This window comes from Elaeis guineensis, chromosome 11 (assembly GCF_000442705.2).
Source record: "Elaeis guineensis isolate ETL-2024a chromosome 11, EG11, whole genome shotgun sequence".
Classification (NCBI taxonomy): Eukaryota; Viridiplantae; Streptophyta; class Magnoliopsida; order Arecales; family Arecaceae; genus Elaeis; species Elaeis guineensis.
In genome coordinates this window covers 109,641,890-109,660,530 of record NC_026003.2, presented here as the reverse complement: position 1 = coordinate 109,660,530, position 18,641 = coordinate 109,641,890, and the positions used below count along the sequence as shown (strand labels likewise).

The window sequence follows — 18,641 nt, the reverse complement described above, 5'->3', positions numbered from 1 at the left end:
TGTAACAAAATATATTTTCATTATTTGTCAATAATCGGCAACATGAACGACATGACAAAACTTGTCTGAAGTCTTTATAAATAAGTTTCATATTTTAAAAAATATATTAATTTTAGATTTTTAGATCTAAAAGATGATACAACAATAATTATTAACAAGATGGCCTTAAACTAAGGATTTAAATCTCAAGCATCGGTTCCACGTTGGCAGACATTCAGTATGGTATATTTTATCCTCTAAAACTGTTCTCTTTCCTCTTCTTTTTAATTTTTTTTTCATGCTATATTTTAATAGAGCTACTCCAACAATAATGATTTAGTGATCGAGTCCTTTGTGCGATGAAATTTCTATGTTGCTACTTTGTCATATAGCATCGCGAGACTTGCAATTAAAATATATTAAAAATATATCATTAAAATTAGTAATTGAAATGCAATCATGTTATTAGATGTTATTAAATCAATGAATGACGAGCTTCGCGTTCGCGGCCCAACCAGTAGACGGCCGTCTGCCATATTGGGTCACCCAAGCTGCCCAGCTCCATTAGGCGCTCGCCCAGTGTCAGACCCAAACCATTTGGACCGGTTCGCTCTCTCTCTCTCTCTCTCCCTCCCGCACTACCACCACCCCCCTGCGCTCCTTAGGCAAGAAAGGGGCTCCGTTCGACCACCAAGCCACTCTCGGCAGCGACGAGAGTCGAACGAGGGCCGGGAGACGCTCGATCCCAGGAGATCGGCGGGGATCATGGATGCTTCAAAGTAAGTCGGCGTCTCTTTCTAATTTTTTTGCCCCCGCAAGAATTGTTATGTTAAACAGAGATGATCACGTATGGGTGGAAAGTTTTTATTGATCTATTTCGGGGCAGGCTTGATCCCTGAGTAAGAGGGTCCCAATCCCAGGGTTCTAATCCTCTGTTCCAATCCCGGTGATTCTATCTCTATCCTTCTTTGTTTCTATGTCTGTTTTTTTATTTATTATTTTTTTTTCATTTTTGGGTTTTGTGGTTGCAATTGATGTTGGTAAGAGGATATTTATTTTATATTTTTTTCACACTGCTAGATTTTGACTGTCGTTTCTGTTTTTGGTTGATGATATGATGAATTTCTTGAATCGTTGCGACGCACATGTTCTTTTGCGATCAAATGCAATTATCTCGGACTAATCCTGACTCATGATTTCTATAAATTAGCCAAGAATTTTAGTAATTCATTTTGATGATTTCTTTGAACTAGTACAAAGCAATTAAATTGCTCTATTTTTAAAATAATTGGATAAAATATGTATCTTAACTTGTCATTTATTGTTCTTTTGTTAGACTTGTGTAACTCTTCTCGCAACTGATGCCAAGTGTTGGCACAGCACGCATACTCTCCTGGCCCCTGTCTGGCATGAACACGATATTTCATACTTTAATTCTTGATTTGTGTTTGTGCCCATTTCATGTATGAATGTATCTGTATGTATACATTTGCGTTTTGTGCTAGCCTTGTAGTGGGCTAAGATTGGCCTATTCTCAACACGGATTTATTCCAAGCTTAAATATCTCAGTCCATTGACCACGCCTTGAAAAATCTTTTGTGTTTCCTTGTCATCTTTGAACTATTATCAAATTTGTAGTTAAATGAATTGCATCAAGATATATTAACTAGAATACTGAAATTTCTTTTATCATTAGTTTCCCTCTGCCGCTGCCTTCTATTTTTACAAAAAATACAGGAGTGTGATGTGTTGTAGACTTCTAATATGTTCACTTTTTTGTATCATGACCGGAATAGGATGTCTCTTATCGAACAAGTGCCAAGAAACAGAATAACAGCGTGCCTTCAGGCACTCTATGCCATAAAACATGTGAAGGAGGACAATGTCCCATGCCAAATTGAGGAGGTATCTGTAATTGAATCTTTTCATGAAGGGCTTGTCAACAGTTTTATATGATGCTGAATTATTTTTCCAATATCAGGGTCTCTTCTTGGGTTCTGTAGGAGTGGCTGTCAACAAGGAACTGTTGAAAAGTTTGAACATCACTCATATCTTAATCGTTGCCAAATCACTGGACCCTGCATTCCCAAATAATTTTGTTTATAAGAAGATTGAAGGTAGGAAAAATTCAGTGTGACCATGATCGATGGCATGAAACTTTTTTTTTTTTTAATTTCCCACTTTTCTTTAGATTGACACAGAAAGTATTTTACATTGTTGACTCGTGCTTTTTTGGTTATTTTATGTTTCATGTCATAGACTTATGTAGTAGAACTGGATTTCTAGTAGTCTTCAGATCCTTTTGTATCTATATGTTCTTAGACCATGGTACAAGTCATCTTAGATGTCAAGATAATAAGAATGTCAACAATGCATATTCATTTTATGCCAGCAATGTCTAGTTTAATTTGTTGGTTTCGACCTTATTATATGTGTGTCTTTTTATATGTTTTAAGCTTCTCAGTGTCACTTGAGAAGAAAAATTGTGATTTGCGAGTAAACCTTGTCAGTAACTATATCTGTCTACATTTATTTTTTTTGTTGGTGAAAGGTGAACTCCGGCCTGTACAGAAAGAAAACTGTAAGATCAGGTAGTAGCTCATCAATTCAAGTAGCTATCAAGAGAGATGGATGCGAAGCTTGCAACCAGTCCACAGCAGCATTGCCCTCCCAATAAGTGGGATTCAGATGAAAGCTTTCAAGAGCATGGGCACAATGGTGGATATCAAAAAGAATTGGATAGTAAGGCATGTTGTACGAATATCAGTGTACTTCCATCCTAAGGGTTCCAACTCATACTAAAATAACACTACCGACAGAAGGGAAAATTGTAGAAAACTGATGTATAGTTGATTGTGATGGATTATAATATTGGGAAGTAAACAGGATGCAAGTACATTAGATGAATGTAGCAACATCTGGAAAATGTTAAAAAGTAATTTTGTAGAGGGAAAAAGATGATTGTATTGAAGAAAATGTAGGAATTTCACTAATATAATACAATCTAAATTAAGACCAACTGATTTTATGTTGTATGTTTTGAAGACCAAAGGAGACCCTGATTTAGAGGAAGGTGTTCTTTGAACAAAGAGGGAGGAACTCAGAAAACTTAGATGCATGGAGTTATGTAAAACTGTTTTCCTTGCTCAAAGTTTTGCCATTGTTATTTCTAGATGGCAAATGGGATTTTAGAGCCAAGTGCAGAAGACTCATTGTTATTTGTTGCATATTCTTATTTTTTTCCACTCAATTTTATGTTTCAACATATCTATCAAGGGAATATCCTCTATTGTTTTTAATTTTTATAAATTTCATTCTTCATAGTAATATATCATTATTTGTATATTGCATTCTTTCACTAATTTAATCAGTCTTCACATTAGAGTGGGTTTGAGCAACTTTCTATAAATTTAAAGTAGGAGGTTCCTATTCAATTTTTTATGTATCAAATTGTTATTACACAAGGATATAAGGAAAGATTTGTAAACTAATGATGGTACACTTATGTAACATGCAGAGGGAGTGGGAGTGTGTGTGTGTGTGAGAGAGAGAGAGAGATGATTGTATTGGAGGAAATCTAGGAGTTTCACTGATATTTGTTTCTCCTAGATTTCCTCCAAAAAATGGTTGAACATCTGGAGAAGAATTCCCATCAGCTGAACCATGAAACATCTTTATTCCATCATGTGGGACCAATACAAAAGATAAAAAGAAAGAGAATAAATGAAACAAAACCCAATCTGCTACAATATGATCTTCTAACAAACCTTCAATTTGTGCCATCATACGAAGTGGAGAAAGCTCTAAGTCTAGCTTCTTAAAGCTTTCATTTCATGATAACAAAATCTTTAAATGGTGCTAATATTCAATCCTCTTAGCAATTCCGAAGCACAAATATTACAACTTATATTCTTTATTATTATTTTTAAATTGAAAAGGAGGTAGACTTCCCAAATTTTATTAACGTATTCCTTAATGTATTATGTAGCCTTGTACTCTGGCTTATCATTTTATACCACCAAAGAACATTGTACTTCACAATTTTCTTACATAAATTGGCCTTTGCTTTGTAGTCTGTTTGATCAGCTGCAATTGTCTGCCTACGTCTTGACAAACTCTGTGTTCATGAGCATAAGAAAGCTTACTTGCTAGAACAAATCTAAAGGTGGCCCAATAGTCAAATTCAGGTGTATATAAAGTGGGTTGAAAGGAAATTACACTAGATTTCTGATATCATGACCACCTAGTTTGGCTATCTATTTGCAGGTGATGAGTGCTGGGATACTGAAGTGCTAGTTGGCAGTTAGCTTTCATAAAGGCTGCCACAAGTAGCTCATGAACTTGCAATTAATGTCTGAAATAATGGTCTTTAGTTTCCAGGATGACAGGTCACTGCTTCGAAGAGCATCCTAGCTGTCTTGAACATGTCAATATCTTTCTATAGAACAGATACAATGTGTCCATTTTAGAGAACTGATCAAAACATAAACAGAATCATGTTATTTAGTGGTTCCAGTGTATGCAAAATAAAGAGTTATACAAGTCTTCTGAAGTGTCCTGGTGGTATTGGCAATGGAATATAAAAACTTGCATATTAGTCGCCAGTATCCAAATAATGTTTGCAACACTGTCAGAAAGCTTTATCTAAAAGGACATATATGTTGCAATAGTTTAGTTTTGTTAATATCTGCCTAGGTGGCTGGTTCACCAACATGTGACCCCCTATACAACTCATTTGGGAGGACTAGAGTCACTAGACAACCATGAACACATCCATAGCAAAGATAATATCAACTTGGGATGTTTTGTTGTTTCCTGGCAAATTCTTAGAAAATCCACTCAGAATCTTTTATTGTTAATATCTGCCTAGTTGGCTGGCTCACCAAAACGTGACCCCTATACAACTCAGTTGGGAGGACTCAGGTCACTAGACAACCATCAACAAGTGCATGGCATAGATAATATCAACTTAGGATGTCTTGTTGTTTCCTGCCAAATTCTTAGAAAACCTGCTCACAATCTTTTATTGTGTAGTTTTTTGATGACCTGATCAAAGACAACTTCCTCCTTAACAAAATGGTTAGCATAATTTGTCTTCCCAGTGCATTGACTAGATGGTGATCATCTCCTTATACTTCAAACATATAAACATGAGTAAATTACTGAAATCTGGCATGCACATTAATCTAATCATATGAAAAACCTGCAATAATAAATCACAAACTCCTTACATATGAGATAACAAGACAAATGCTTGAGGGCTTGAACATCTGTACATAACACAAAAATGTGAGCAGAACATCGTTACTTGATTTCATTTAACTTGAGGGCTTGAACCACTGTAAATAGCACATTATCTTTTACATGGATGGAGTTGGATTGGATAATCCAACATCACTTGGATATTGTTAGGGCTAGAAGTGGGCCGGGCCAGGTCGGGCCACACCCATCTCCGAGCCTAGCCCAACATCTTTTTTCGGGCTTCGGTCCGGGCTAAGGCTGAATGTTTTTTGAGGAGATGTAAAACGATCCAACTCCAAGTTTTTTGGCTAGCCGAATCAGATTTTCCATAGGCAAAACATCTCTGACTTCGTTGACTTCCTCCATGCCTCCACCTTCGTTGCCCTCTTGCTCCCTCCACCCCTCTGGCAGGAGATGATGAGGAGGTTGTGCTCGAGGTAGAGCATCTCGAGGTGGGTGAGGTTGTTGAAACCGGGCGAGATCCCATCGGTGAAGTTGTTGATGGTGAGATTGAGTAGAACCAGCTTTCGAGGAGAACAGATTGACGGGGATCTCGTTGGAGAAGCGGTTCCTCTGGAGGTAGATGGTCCGGAGCTCCTTATAGCCAGCGAGGTCTCGCGGGAGGGGTCGGAGAGGGTGTTAAGGCGGAGGCTGACCACTTGGAGGGCGGTGAGGTTGCCGGGGGATCCGACAGGTTCTAGCCCAGGAGATGGGTGGCCGGGAGGCAGATCCCAGTAACGTAGCCATCATTGCATTTCACACCCACCCACGAGCACTGTATCATCGACGGAGCAGGAGGAGAGCAGCGAGGAGGGAGTTGAAGGAGAACACAGAGGGGAAAGGGAGGAGGCAGAAGAGGGAGATGGTGGAGCGGAGGCGACCGGTGCTGGTGAGGGAGCAGAGGAGGGTGTTGAGGGAGTGGTCTGGGAGGGAGGAGATGGGAAGGGAGAGGGCGAAGTGGAGGGCGGGACGTGGGTCGCGAGAGCGGAGAAGGTGGAGGATCTTGGCAACGGGGTGGTGGTCGAAGAGAAGGGAAAGAAGGAAGGGTTGGGCCTAGCGGGACAGACGGAGGATGGCGGCGGGGGTGCGGACAAAGCCGAGAAGGAGGGTAGAGGGGGTAAGGCGGGGGATGAGGCCGGAGAGGGCAAAGTCGAGGGGTCCATGGGAACTGATGAGAGACAGGAAGAGGGCTTTTAGGGCTATTCGGGAAGTAATTAGCTAACTGGCTAATTAACCAAGATTGGGCTCGAGTTGTTAATCGGATTAAATCCACTTAGGATTGGACTTGATCAGGCTATTAATCAGATTTTTTGGGTTATTAATCGGGCTTGAATTCGGACCCGGACCTAGGCCGGGCCAAAGATATGCTCAAACCAAGCCCGAAAGATAAATGGGTCCTATATTTAGGCCCAAGCCCAGCCTGAATTATTGCGGGCTCAGCTCGAAGTCGGCTCGGCCCGAGCACAGTTCCAACCCTAGATATTGTGTAAGTGGCCTAACTGCCTTTGCCTACATGCCATTGCAGCTCTTTATCATTTTTATATATAAGATATCCCCATGATGTCTTTGGTTGCTGTAGATTGCTGCCTGAATGCCACCATATTGTAGAAAGGCCACCAAAAAGTTATTACAATGATAATTTGCTAACTAGCTGATTTGCACCCTAGTTCTAGTCAACTTAAATTCCTCTTTCAAGCAGTACACTGCAACTATTAGAGGAGCTCTTATGGTGCATATGACACCACCATGCACTCTAATGGTTTGTATGGTTATCATCTAGGGTGCACCAAAATGAGCCTCATCTGGAATATCACAACTGCTCTTGGTTGGCAACCGGAATAGATGCATGGCAAATATCAAGCAAAGATTTATTCATTGCATATAGCTAGAATTGCTAGTGCAACCTGATGGAAGGCATGGACCTTTGCTCTGTAATTCAGTACTTCTATATTCTCTTTCCCTTATTAAGAAATTTAAGAGATGTTGACATTTCATGCCATGTAGTTTCAACAGATAAAGTAAATATTGGTCTTAATATATGGTTTTGCTTCTTTATTGTAAATCCATTGTTCCTTAAGAATCTTTTACATGAAAATTTTAGCGATAGCTTGTTATTAGAAAAGAAGTGAGGTCTTGCTTGCACTAATTCCTTTAATAGCTGTGTTGTAGCTAACATAAATTCCTTTCTTTTCTTCTTCTTGTTCTTCTTCTTCTTTGACTTATCCCGGTTCGTGTGAATGGAGCCAGTGCTTGACACCCCAGACACCAATTTACAAGAATATTTTGATGAGTGTTTCAGTTTCATTGATGAAGCTAGAAGGGCGGGTGGTGGTGTATTGGTTCACTGTTTTGCAGGAAGGTCAAGAAGGTACCTATTTTATTTATTTATTTACCTTATTCTTAGAATCCAGCTTATTATGCTACATTGTGGACTAAATGGAGTTCAATATCATCATGTTCCTTGAACAAGAAATGATACTACAATAATTTATCAGTTCTTCACTTGACTATATTGTCTTTATATGGTGGACATCTGATGCTGCCCCAATGTGAAGAGCTCATCACTTGGAGTTTCCAAGGCCCTTTTAAAGAAATTAAAAAAAGTTCCATGGATATTTCCATTGATGTACAGAAATATTTGTCTGCAGAAACTTAAGAATGTGAAATGGGAATCTAACTTAAGTTTTCTAAGGTTTTGAAGGCCTTCGACAAGGTGCAGGAGAATCCATGTATCAGAGAATATCTGCTGGGTGGAATTATTTTGGTCAATATTTAATGATTTTATGTATAAGTTATGCCAATCATAGATTTAAAGCATGCAGTGCATTTCATGCACCAAACTGATTCAATATACATTGATAAAGTTTCAGTGAAAATGGTGCAAAAATAAAGAACAACAGAAAAGAGATGAGAATTAGAGGGAAGAGGAAGATAGAATAGATGAGATGAGAGCATAAGGTATTAACATGCCACAAGGAAGTAGAGAAGCTATTAGTTGTCCCAATGGAGAAGTGGTAGGCTGGCAGCTCCATGCCGCCCCAAGGTGTCCCAAAGAGAGAACATAGAGTTATGGATGGTTGCACAGTGTTTGAGTTTTGCTGCTTGAAGAAATGAGAGAAGTGTAGATGTTAGAAGCTACCATATCTAAAGGCATATGTCCGGAAAAACTTATAAGGTAGGCCTAGTTATTTAGCAAGTTTTAATCCTTTCATGGACCCATGGTAGGTGAAGATCTCATATCGAGGGGGCCACTATAGACTGAATAAATTCCAGTCTTCTACAATTCCAAGGGTCACCTAGGCTTGTATGTGCTACAATAGAATGGAGAAACTTTGTTGAAGAATTTAAAGAGAAAAAGTAACCAAGGGAGATATAGTTGGTCCAAGTATTGTAGCTTGCCAAGTCTCCAATTACTCCCATTAGCTTCGTTGCCCTTGTGTGATGGTCTTGCACCTAGGGGTATGAAATCTCAACTAAGATGGTGTGTTCTGGTTAATTGGTGATTGATATGCTGAGTACAAAAAGTACATTCATAACTAATTTAAGTATATAATAAATAGGAGAAGTATTCAAACAATGATGAATATTTGTTAGTTAGATGAGACATAGAGAGGAAGTGATTTAATAGGAGATGTATATGATTAAGAATGTATTGTGATGAGCTGCTTTAGAAGTATCTGGGGGTCATATGATGGGAGGATTCACTATCAGAAATCTAATCAGGGAAAAATCCTTCTAACTAATCCGACAAATTCAAAGCAAGAGAAGTTGAAGTCACTGGATCGAACTGTTTCTAACTAGCCAGTATCGAAGCAAACCAACGTAGTCAAGAACAAGGATTGAAACATCGGAACCAAGGGTGGTTTAGGCTTTTCCAAGGAATGATGAGGTATCTACCTATACCATTCCGATTCTCAGGATGATGGTGCATGCCAGTACCATACAAATACTCAAATTTTGTTTTTTTTTCCTTTTTCAATTTTTTTGGGGTTTTAATATGTAGTGTGTATATTAATTCAATCTTATTTTCTTCTTTTTTTTTAGTGTGCAATAGGGATATGAACTAAATCGAAGTTCATTTAATTGCATACCATATTGATCTAATTGACATTTGTTGCCTTGTAGCACAATCAACTATGGGAGTGAATTGCCTCTAGTACAAGGAATGAACATTTTTGTGGCTGAATAATTTTAACATGTTTCCTTTTATTATTGAGTCTGATAATTCTGTTTCTAGTATGATTATACTGGGCTTAATGGCGATTTATTTGCTTTTTAACACTTTGCACTAGTTGTAACTGATTGGGATGACCAGTTTGTCCTGTTTCCTTTCATTTGTTCTTAAAAAATTGTCATCCCAATAGGGACAGGATTGCACCAACCATATCGGCCTTGGTATCAATCAGGATGGTCGTTATGTCATGGTCTTTTGCTGTTTCAATGTCCATAACCCATATTGCTAATTTCATGTCAGAATGGTAAGGTACTGATGGTACCATCCCATTCTACTGTTTTTGTATCCATGGTTAAGAATCTATCACCATGAAGCTTCATAAGTAGTAGTGGTGGCAATATTTGCACTCATAAATGATTCCTTGCAAAGCATCACCTCACAAGCTTTGTTAAGGATGCAGGGTTATGACTTGAAGTTTATCATTAGCAATAGAACAACCAATGACAAAACTCAATACATGTGCCACAAGAACTGCCATAACATTCATGAAAGTTGGTTTTGCAAGTGCATGAATGTAGGTTTTCATCATAATTAATTCTTAACACTACAATGTTTAACAAGACTTGTGAAGAATCTAAAAGCAAAATTAGTTTAAACTTTGCTCTGATTCAACACTAAGAATTACAAAATTTGATTATTTCTTAAGTGCACGATGTGTAAGCATACAAATGGTGTAGCTAAAAGGATTTATGGAGATATTGCTGCCAATAATCCATCTTTGCAGTATGAGCTCCTTTGATTTATGATAACCTTCATGTGTCATTACTTATTAGCTCTCCTACATTACTTAGACCCTTTTTGGTTCCAACATTTTTTTGGTTATTTGATTAAGAGAAATAAGTTAGGGGCAAAAACGGAGGTATAAAGATGCTTAAGTCTGGATAAAACTGTTCAACAGAACTATTTGACCATGTTCGTTGAATAGTTTTATCCATGCTCAAGAAGAATTAAGACCTAAAAGTTGTTTTCCATCTTTCTGAAATCTCCAAGTGTTGTTACTTGTTTTAGTCTGGTGCCTTACCAAAATAAATCCGAGTTTTCGATCGTGCTCCAGTTTATGTATGAACCAGACAAGATCTTAGTGATCTGGGTGTTGCTCTTTCATAACTACTAGGAGCTTAGACAGCATTGCATGCCTCTTCTTTTTTGTGGGCCAACCAAGCTAAAGGCATGCAAAATACCTAAATGAAGCTACTTAGTCTTCACTAGCTTGTGCACCAAGTGCCCTTAGAATGAGATTTAAAATATCTTTCGAGGTTGTTTTCACCAGCATGCCTCAATATTTCTCCAAAGATGAATTTTGCAACAAAGCATACATGATAAGTGGTATCATTTTGAGCCAAAAAGATGAATCACTTTCCAAGCAAGTAAAATCTTGTATCAATACCCATTGTAAATAGGTTGGCAAAGTAGTGGTTGGGACTTTCCCTCGTTATCAATTCTAGGCTTGTGATTTGTTGGATCATTCTTTCTTGCATTAGTATTTTTTCTTGGTCCACCTAAGATATAAAAGCCTAAGAGTGTGAGCCTTGGTGCAATGGTAGGATTGCTCCATTATGACTTGGAGTTCATGAGTTCAAATTATGGATACAACCTTTCCGCATGTAGGGGTAAGCCTGCATACAACTGACCCTCCCAAGACCCTCCACTGGCCCACCCCAAGATATAAAACCCTAAATAAATCAAAAACTTCAATATGAATATTTTGAGAGACTAGGTTTTTTCTCTTTCTTTTGAGAATAAGATATCCATTTGTTTTTTTACAACCTATTCAAAGGTAAAGGTGGTGGGAATGGGTTTTGGTAGGAGATAGCAATGAGGAGGACTAGAGGTGATAGATTTGTAGGAGGCAAGGGAAGGGCAGGTGCTAGGTCTAAAGGCGAGGGTGAATGGAGCCGGAGGTTGGGGAGATGTAAAATGAGAGTTGTTTGGAAGGAACCAGTGTTTTTATATTTGATTTCAGCATTGGCATTTGGCATCGAGGCTGGAGAGAAAGGGAAGAGGAGTTTGGCACCCTAGTAATTCTCTCATCAGCCTGGAGGAGCCTCAAAGGGGAACCAAGACCAAAGAGGCTCAATTAGGTTTCTCTTTTCTATATTTTTTATTAATATCAAATTACAAAAACATGCACATATTCTTATAGGAATGGGATTTACATGCAAGGGCAATTTGGTCTTATGGGTGGGTTTCATAACCAACTTGTTCTTTAGGAATCAATCTCTATTTCAGGTTCACGGGAAAGATTACTTAGTCAAGGTATTGATTATTTAGAATTTCGGTTTTGATAAAGGGGCTGGATTAGCCAAAGAGGTTCACTAATTCTTCAGCCTGATTAGCTGCTCCAGTCCAATTTTTTTCTTGTAACTATACATCTAAGCCTATGCAAGCACTTGGCAACTTTCTACATGGCTCAGCATCATATGGAAATTGCATCTAATGTGGTGCCATGATAAGGCTGCATCCACATGTAAGCATATAAGTGGTTGTGGCTAGAGTGCATTTGCAAACATCAATTCATAACGTGAGCACCCTGAATATTTATAAGCAGGCCAATCATAAAAATACTGTCTGCCACTTGCTTTGTCGGTGCTATAGTTCCAGAAACTTGCCATGTCTTACCTCTACACTCCAAATTGCAGAATATTTTTGTGAAGGTCCATTCTATATTATTCTTCTTCTTAGGAAATTATCCATGCAAATGGTATTTTGTGTACAATACTTACATTTTACCTTGTTATCCCCTGCATGGAATTCACATCATGTTTGTAACAACTCCTAAATATTTAGTAAAGCTATATTGTTTTTGAGACTGTTTAAGCCCAAATGCTTCCATATGGAACATGTTTGCTTCTTACATATCTTTGATTTAAGAAGTGCTTATGCATGTGCATAGGATATGTGAGCAGACTAAGATAATGTAATGATGGTACGCATTAACATGAATACAATGCACTACCATGCAAGACAGCCTACTATAATTAAGTTTTGTTAACATGCTATACTACTTAAATGATGCATTCTGTTTTATTCTATCCTCATGGAAAATTCATAGACAAGAAACCAGTACTCTTCAGTTTATAAAGTAGTCGCTAGAAAAGGGTTCCAAATTTCCAATACTTATAACTACCAAAATTTTAAGTCTAATAGATATGTGATTTAATATGTGTTGTATTGTAATTACTTTACCTCTGATGATGAGATTTCTAAATATACTCTACAGTGTCACTGTTATTACTGCTTATCTAATGAAGAAGTACCACATGAGTTTGTCACATGCTTTATCGCTACTTAGAGGCAAACGACCACAAATAGCTCCGAATCATGGTTTTATGACCCAATTGAAGAACTACGAGAAGTCACTGCTAGGTAATGTATGAATGCGATGCTTTTGACATGCCATTTTATGTTTCATTTTTACCACCTATTATTTTGGTGTTAAGAAGTTTGGAATGTATTTGGTAAATAGTTTCGATATGTTCATCTATATGTACAAAGTTTTTTTCCATAAGCATTCTCTTCGATATAAGACCGAAATTGTACATCTGTTATCTCGTATGCTGCATCAAACCTTACTTTCGCATGTTCATAATCCTTTTTCTATATTGGATGTCTTACCTCAAAGAAGGGTTATTAATGGAAAACATTACATTTAGTTACATAATCAGTATTAAATTAACCAGTGCAGGATTTTTATTTTTATTTTTTATTAAAGAAAAAGTAAGTTCCGATGCTCTGCTGGACCTTCGAAGGAACATAAACTTAGTCCCATCTTAAATGTGGCCAATCTCATTTCAATAGTTTTCACGATGCTTAAGATTCAAACAACCCTTCCAAGAAGATGGACCAACTTCATAAAAAACCTCAGTACATGATTTAGGATATCTTTGACACGGAGGCAACTATAGGAAGAGGCAAGCACGCCAACGAGCTGACTTGGTATAGTGTTTTGGTACAAGAGACCTGGGATTGATCCTGCTTCACATGGATTTTTGTCTTACATCCACCCATCCTAGCTTTTTCTTATAAAAATAAAGAACTCTTGGAAAGAAGCAATCAATATTCAATAGCATTAATTCTTCATTAAGGCTGTGTTTGGAAGCAGAATAAGATAACCAAGAATGAGTGGATTGCTCTTTAATCTGGAATAAATTACTCCACCATGCGTGGTGGAGTAACTTATCCTGGTCAAGTGGGGTAAAGGGATTTTAAAGGCAAAAAGTTGTGTACCAACTTTTCAAAAATACTTAACCTTCTATAACAGCCATTTAACCCAACTGCTCCAATGAGTGTTTGGCTGGAAAGGGGGAATCACTGGGTTAAAGAACTTTTACTCCCTCTTGTTCTGCTTCCAGGTATAGTCTAAGTGGCTTGGATAATCGTCATGTAAAAGCACATGTATTTCTGAAGAGAATTTGAAGAAATTGAATCTTGACATGTTTATTCAGCAAATCCAAGTATTCCCATCCAGGCCAAGATATTTCCAGCCTAGGGGATTGATGTAGAACTTGTAAAACAATATTAGTATAAATAAGAATAAAGTCTAGACTTGGCAAAAAATGAGTTATTGCCAAAACCATATTAGTATACATATGATTTTTGGAGTTTCTTAGATTAACTTCGGCAATTAATGGATGGGAATTTGAGGGATAAAAACATAGTTAACGAGAGATTATGTTATGTAATAACCCATCTTCATGAAAGAAGTGAATGTCCTATTGGGAGATTAGGGGGCGAGCCCTCTTTTACATTGCATCTCATATTATTCTACACCCAATGTATACTTTATTAGAGGATTTTAAACTTCTTCATTTTGCCGTGCAGCTTGAGAATTCTTCTGTTATTCCCTCCATTTCTACCATTTTTCTTGTGTATGCTCTTTCCCAAATATTATACTTCTACCTTGTGCAATCTAAACCCTAGAACTATCAAATCAAGCATAAACACTCGGACAAGCATGATCAGCAACCTAAATGATCTAGAGATTTTCTCATCCGGATCCTTTGATTATTCAAATATCCTTGAATGTTTGAAGCTTATGTAAATGAAAATTGAAATTATAAGCTGAGGACAAAAAAATAATGTCTTAGTCGTTCCTAGGACCAAATGGACATAAGTAACATAGAAAAAATCAAAATGAGAAGGGATAATAGCAATAGTAATATGGGTGACAGGTAGAGATCATCAAGTTCGGGTAAGATGTCCGGTTTATCTTTCTAGATAACCAAGTTAGGTAGTAACTGGCAACATCCATAATATGGTATGCGGCTTCGATGTCAATGGCCAATGATGCTCCAAGAGGACTACCAAGTGACAAAAAAGGCATATTGTAAGAATTGTAGGCTGATAGTTTCAATTCAACCAGTAATAACTTGTAGTGGCTGTAGGGTCTATTCTTCCACCTTTTGTCATAGATTGAATTGCCTTGAAGATGAGTATGTACCAGGTTTTACTGTGGACATCCATGGAACCATTGTAATCAATAGAAAAGAGATGGAGGTAAGGTGGGTAATCATTCATGCTTGGTGCCATAGGAAGGTGATTGGTATTGGCAATGTACATGTGGATGTTATATTTGGAGCCAGCTATGTTCTTATGGTAGCCTGCCTTGTTGGCATCCTTAACCAGTACCTTGATAATGTTGCAAGAGGACATTGGTTGCTGGTAGGGCTGAGCAAATAACCGAAACCCAAAGAAATCCACCCAATCTGACCCAATAAATATCAGTTTCGGTTGGTTGGAAGACAAAAATTGGGTGGAATCGGGTTGGGGTTTGTAAAAAATCGGTTATTTACGGTCGGGTTCGGTTCATACACTTTTAATCCATATGAAACTAAACCCAACCGATATAGTATTTCACAAACTCACTTTTATTTTTGGGATGGCATCATTTAGACTTCGATACTTCATTCCAAAAACACCCCGTCACCTATTTGGATTCATAGAAATATTAATGTTGAATTGTTGATAGAAGCACATCAATTTGAGATAATTCTAAAGTAAAAGCTTTCAGATGTAATTGCTTTCAGATGAGTAAATCTTTTCTGTTTCTGTTTTATTTTGTACAAATTCAAAAATAAATCCAAAATTTGTAACTTATAAGGTTTCGGCCTTTTTTTTTGCATTAAATTGATTAAAAAAATGCAAATAAGCTTAAGTGGGCCAATATTGGATTTAAAATCAACATTGGATCAATAGATACAACCCATCCGAACCCGCTACAAACCATTCACTTTGGTTTCAAACGGTTTATATATGATAAATGGTTGGCAGCGGGTTAAATTTTCTTCAATCTGATTGGGTCGGTCAGATAAAATTTTTCTCTCAACCTAATCGAACCCGACCTATGCTCAGCCCTAGTTGCTGGTATAAGTGAGGAAGCATACTTTTGTGTGACATTTTTTTCACAAGACTTTCATTTTGTCAAAGGGGTGATTTAGTGCTTCCCAAAGGCCTTTGAAAACATAGAAGTCTTTTTTCCTTTATTCGATGATAATCAGTAACTACTAGCTCATCAAAACAGCTTTTTATCTTTGTTAAGATATCAGCCGAGAAGAAAGAATTTCTTATGCTCCAGATTTGCAAACTTTGTGTTTTGAATGCTGTGCAGAGGAGCATTCTTCATAAAGAGTGACTTGTGAAACATCTTACTTGAGTATGGATTTTTTTGTTTTGGAGAAAAGTATACAAAGTATGTATGATTACCTAGTCCATTTGTAAACCAGGCTATGGGATCTAGTTCGCTGTTATTTTCCTACCGATGAAACACTTTCTTTAGTTGATATGTTAGAGGGAATTTTCAAGATTCTGAACCCTCTAATGTTCTATATTTGATGACTCCTGTACATGACACTAAGCCAAATAAACAAACAAGATAACAATTCCCCATAGCACAATTGGAACATTGTCATCTTTATCTGTCCAAGCATATTGCTTTCCTAGTACTACTACAAAAATAAAAAGTAGGGTACTCCGGGCTATGGAATTTATGATTGTACATTGTTGTCATGATAAGATCATATCTATATATTGAATACATGAAGAAAAGTTTACATTGGTCATGATAAGATCATATCTATATATTGAGTACATACTAAAAATAAAACATCATCTGTCCATGATATTTCTGTAGATTGTTTACATACTATTCTTTGTGATGTTTTTATTGCTTTTCTTTTTCTCCACTTTCAGAAAAGTTTCCATGTTATGTTTGTTTTTATATTTGATGACTAGCATATACATGACAATAAGCCCAATAAACAAACTACATTACAATTTCCCATAGCATAATTGGAACATGTCATCTTTATCTATCCAAGCATATTGCTTTCCTGGTACTACTACTAAAATAAAAAAAGGGTACTCCAGGCTATAGAATTTGTGACTGTACATTGTTGTCATGATAAGATCATATCTATATGTTGCGTACAACATCTTTTTGTGATGTTTTTATTGCCTTACTTTTTCTTTACTCTTAGAAGAGTTTCCATGCTATGGTTGTTTTGCTGTCTCTGAGGTGCAGTTTAATTGATAATTTTGGGTAAAACAGGTATCTGAAAAACTCAAATTAATGACTTTTACAAAAATGGACAAGTCATAAAACCTGAATGATAAGTTTTATGAAAAACAGGCTCCCCTGTTCTTTGCAAAAGCTGTCTTACAGATAATCATCTTTTATCATTATTGGCTTTAGAAAATCTCAGGCAACCAAACAGTCCCAGGAGTTCTACATTTTCATAACACTACATTGGAGACAATTTCTTAGTTTTGACCTGTCTTCCGAACTGCTAGTACAACAAAAATGAGAATATATTATTGTCTCCTCTTTTGGTATTGTAATGCAGTGATCCAAGATGCAAAATCTACGCGAGTCATGCACAAGGAATGCTAAAAATATATGCTCTGATTTGGTTTTATCTATCTTTCTATTTAATCTCAGTTCCTTTTGTCCTATCTGATGGGAGAAAGTCTTTGATGGTAGGCTTTTGATGACTTGTGGCTAGAATCATGGAATATGCTCAAGATGCAAAGTCCGTTAAGTCAATGCAGATTCAAATCTTCTAGAAAACAACTTATATTATCACCACAATCTCATCCTGATATTGTAAATTCTGTATCTTGTCCGTTGTTAGAAAAAAAAGGGTTGAAAAAAATGCAACCTTGTTGTCCTATCAATCTGGGTCATGGTTGGGCTCTATCACCAGCTCACTTCTGAATTATCTAATATGTCCATTTAGTCTTCCATTTAAGCAATAGAATTACATCACTTAATAAGTGATTATATTTAATGTAATCAGATTATTATAGTTATAAATATGATGAATCTGTTCAAGTTTCAGTTCTTTATTATGTTGTTATTGTTACCGTAGAATTTTGATAGTTGTAAAACATTGACCATTACCATCAAACTCAAGGTGCTTGACGGTAGTGTCTTCAGCTTCAGCAAAAAAAGGACAATATTGTCTTCTGGTTTCCAAGGACTAGCCACTCTTACTGCTTCTGTACCTTTTCTAACATGTCAACAATCAACCTAGAGGCATTGAATTAATATTAAACTACCATTTTCAGTATGTCTTCATGCTGTATCAGGAAAGTACTGCGTTCTAATTATAGTTGACTGCAAAATAGTTTAGTTGCTCAATGGATGCTCAACAACTATATGCACATATTAGCTGGTGTATGTGAGACATTTATATGATGAAGCATTGCAGATTCAGATCACCTTTTAGCTGGATACCGTGGAAGTTCTTGATGTGTAGAATCTCCTAGCTCTCAGTAAATGATTCGTGCTGCCTATGTGAAAGATACCATGCTTGTATGGTAGAAGGATGGTGCCCTTGGAGCCCTGGGTATTAATGCGTTTGCTTCACTTTTATCAATTCACAATGGGATCTTTTCAGGGATCCAACTTACATGTGACCTGCTGGAATCATTGTTAGAGCATCCTTGAGTTGCAATAACATGATCCAATAATTGGATGTAACTTCTTCCACTAAAGAAATGATCTGAGCAGGCTTTCACGGATTCATTAATGAATTTGTAGATGACTTTGACGAATCTATTAAAGAAAACCTCATCAGATAGATTTTTTGGATCAGTAGCCATGTCGCCTGTGCAAGAGCTCCAACTTGCAATAAGAACACTTCGTAAAGTTTATTTTGTAGCTTACTTGGATGCTCGGCCCTTCATT

General features: G+C 37.1%; 1 protein-coding gene across 3 annotated transcripts; it reads left to right on the top strand.

Annotated features, from left to right (window-relative positions):
• Nucleotides 1-559: 559 nt before the first annotated feature.
• Nucleotides 560-18,614, top strand: LOC105054229 (dual specificity protein phosphatase 1). Of its 3 annotated transcripts, XM_073246158.1 has the most exons (7): nucleotides 560-758; nucleotides 1,776-1,884; nucleotides 1,961-2,096; nucleotides 7,468-7,588; nucleotides 12,675-12,820; nucleotides 17,296-17,351; nucleotides 17,433-17,789. In XM_073246158.1, the coding sequence occupies exons 1-6, from the start codon at nucleotides 745-747 to the stop codon at nucleotides 17,340-17,342; spliced, it is 573 nt and encodes a 190-aa protein (XP_073102259.1). In that variant the 5' UTR covers nucleotides 560-744; the 3' UTR covers nucleotides 17,343-17,351; nucleotides 17,433-17,789. The 3 variants fall into 3 exon arrangements, with proteins under 3 accessions (XP_073102259.1, XP_019709354.1, XP_010934001.1); XM_019853795.3 differs by lacking the exons at nucleotides 17,296-17,351; nucleotides 17,433-17,789 and adding an exon at nucleotides 18,163-18,614 and having other exon boundaries at nucleotides 585-758; XM_010935699.4 differs by lacking the exon at nucleotides 17,296-17,351 and having other exon boundaries at nucleotides 585-758.
• Nucleotides 18,615-18,641: the final 27 nt, after the last annotated feature.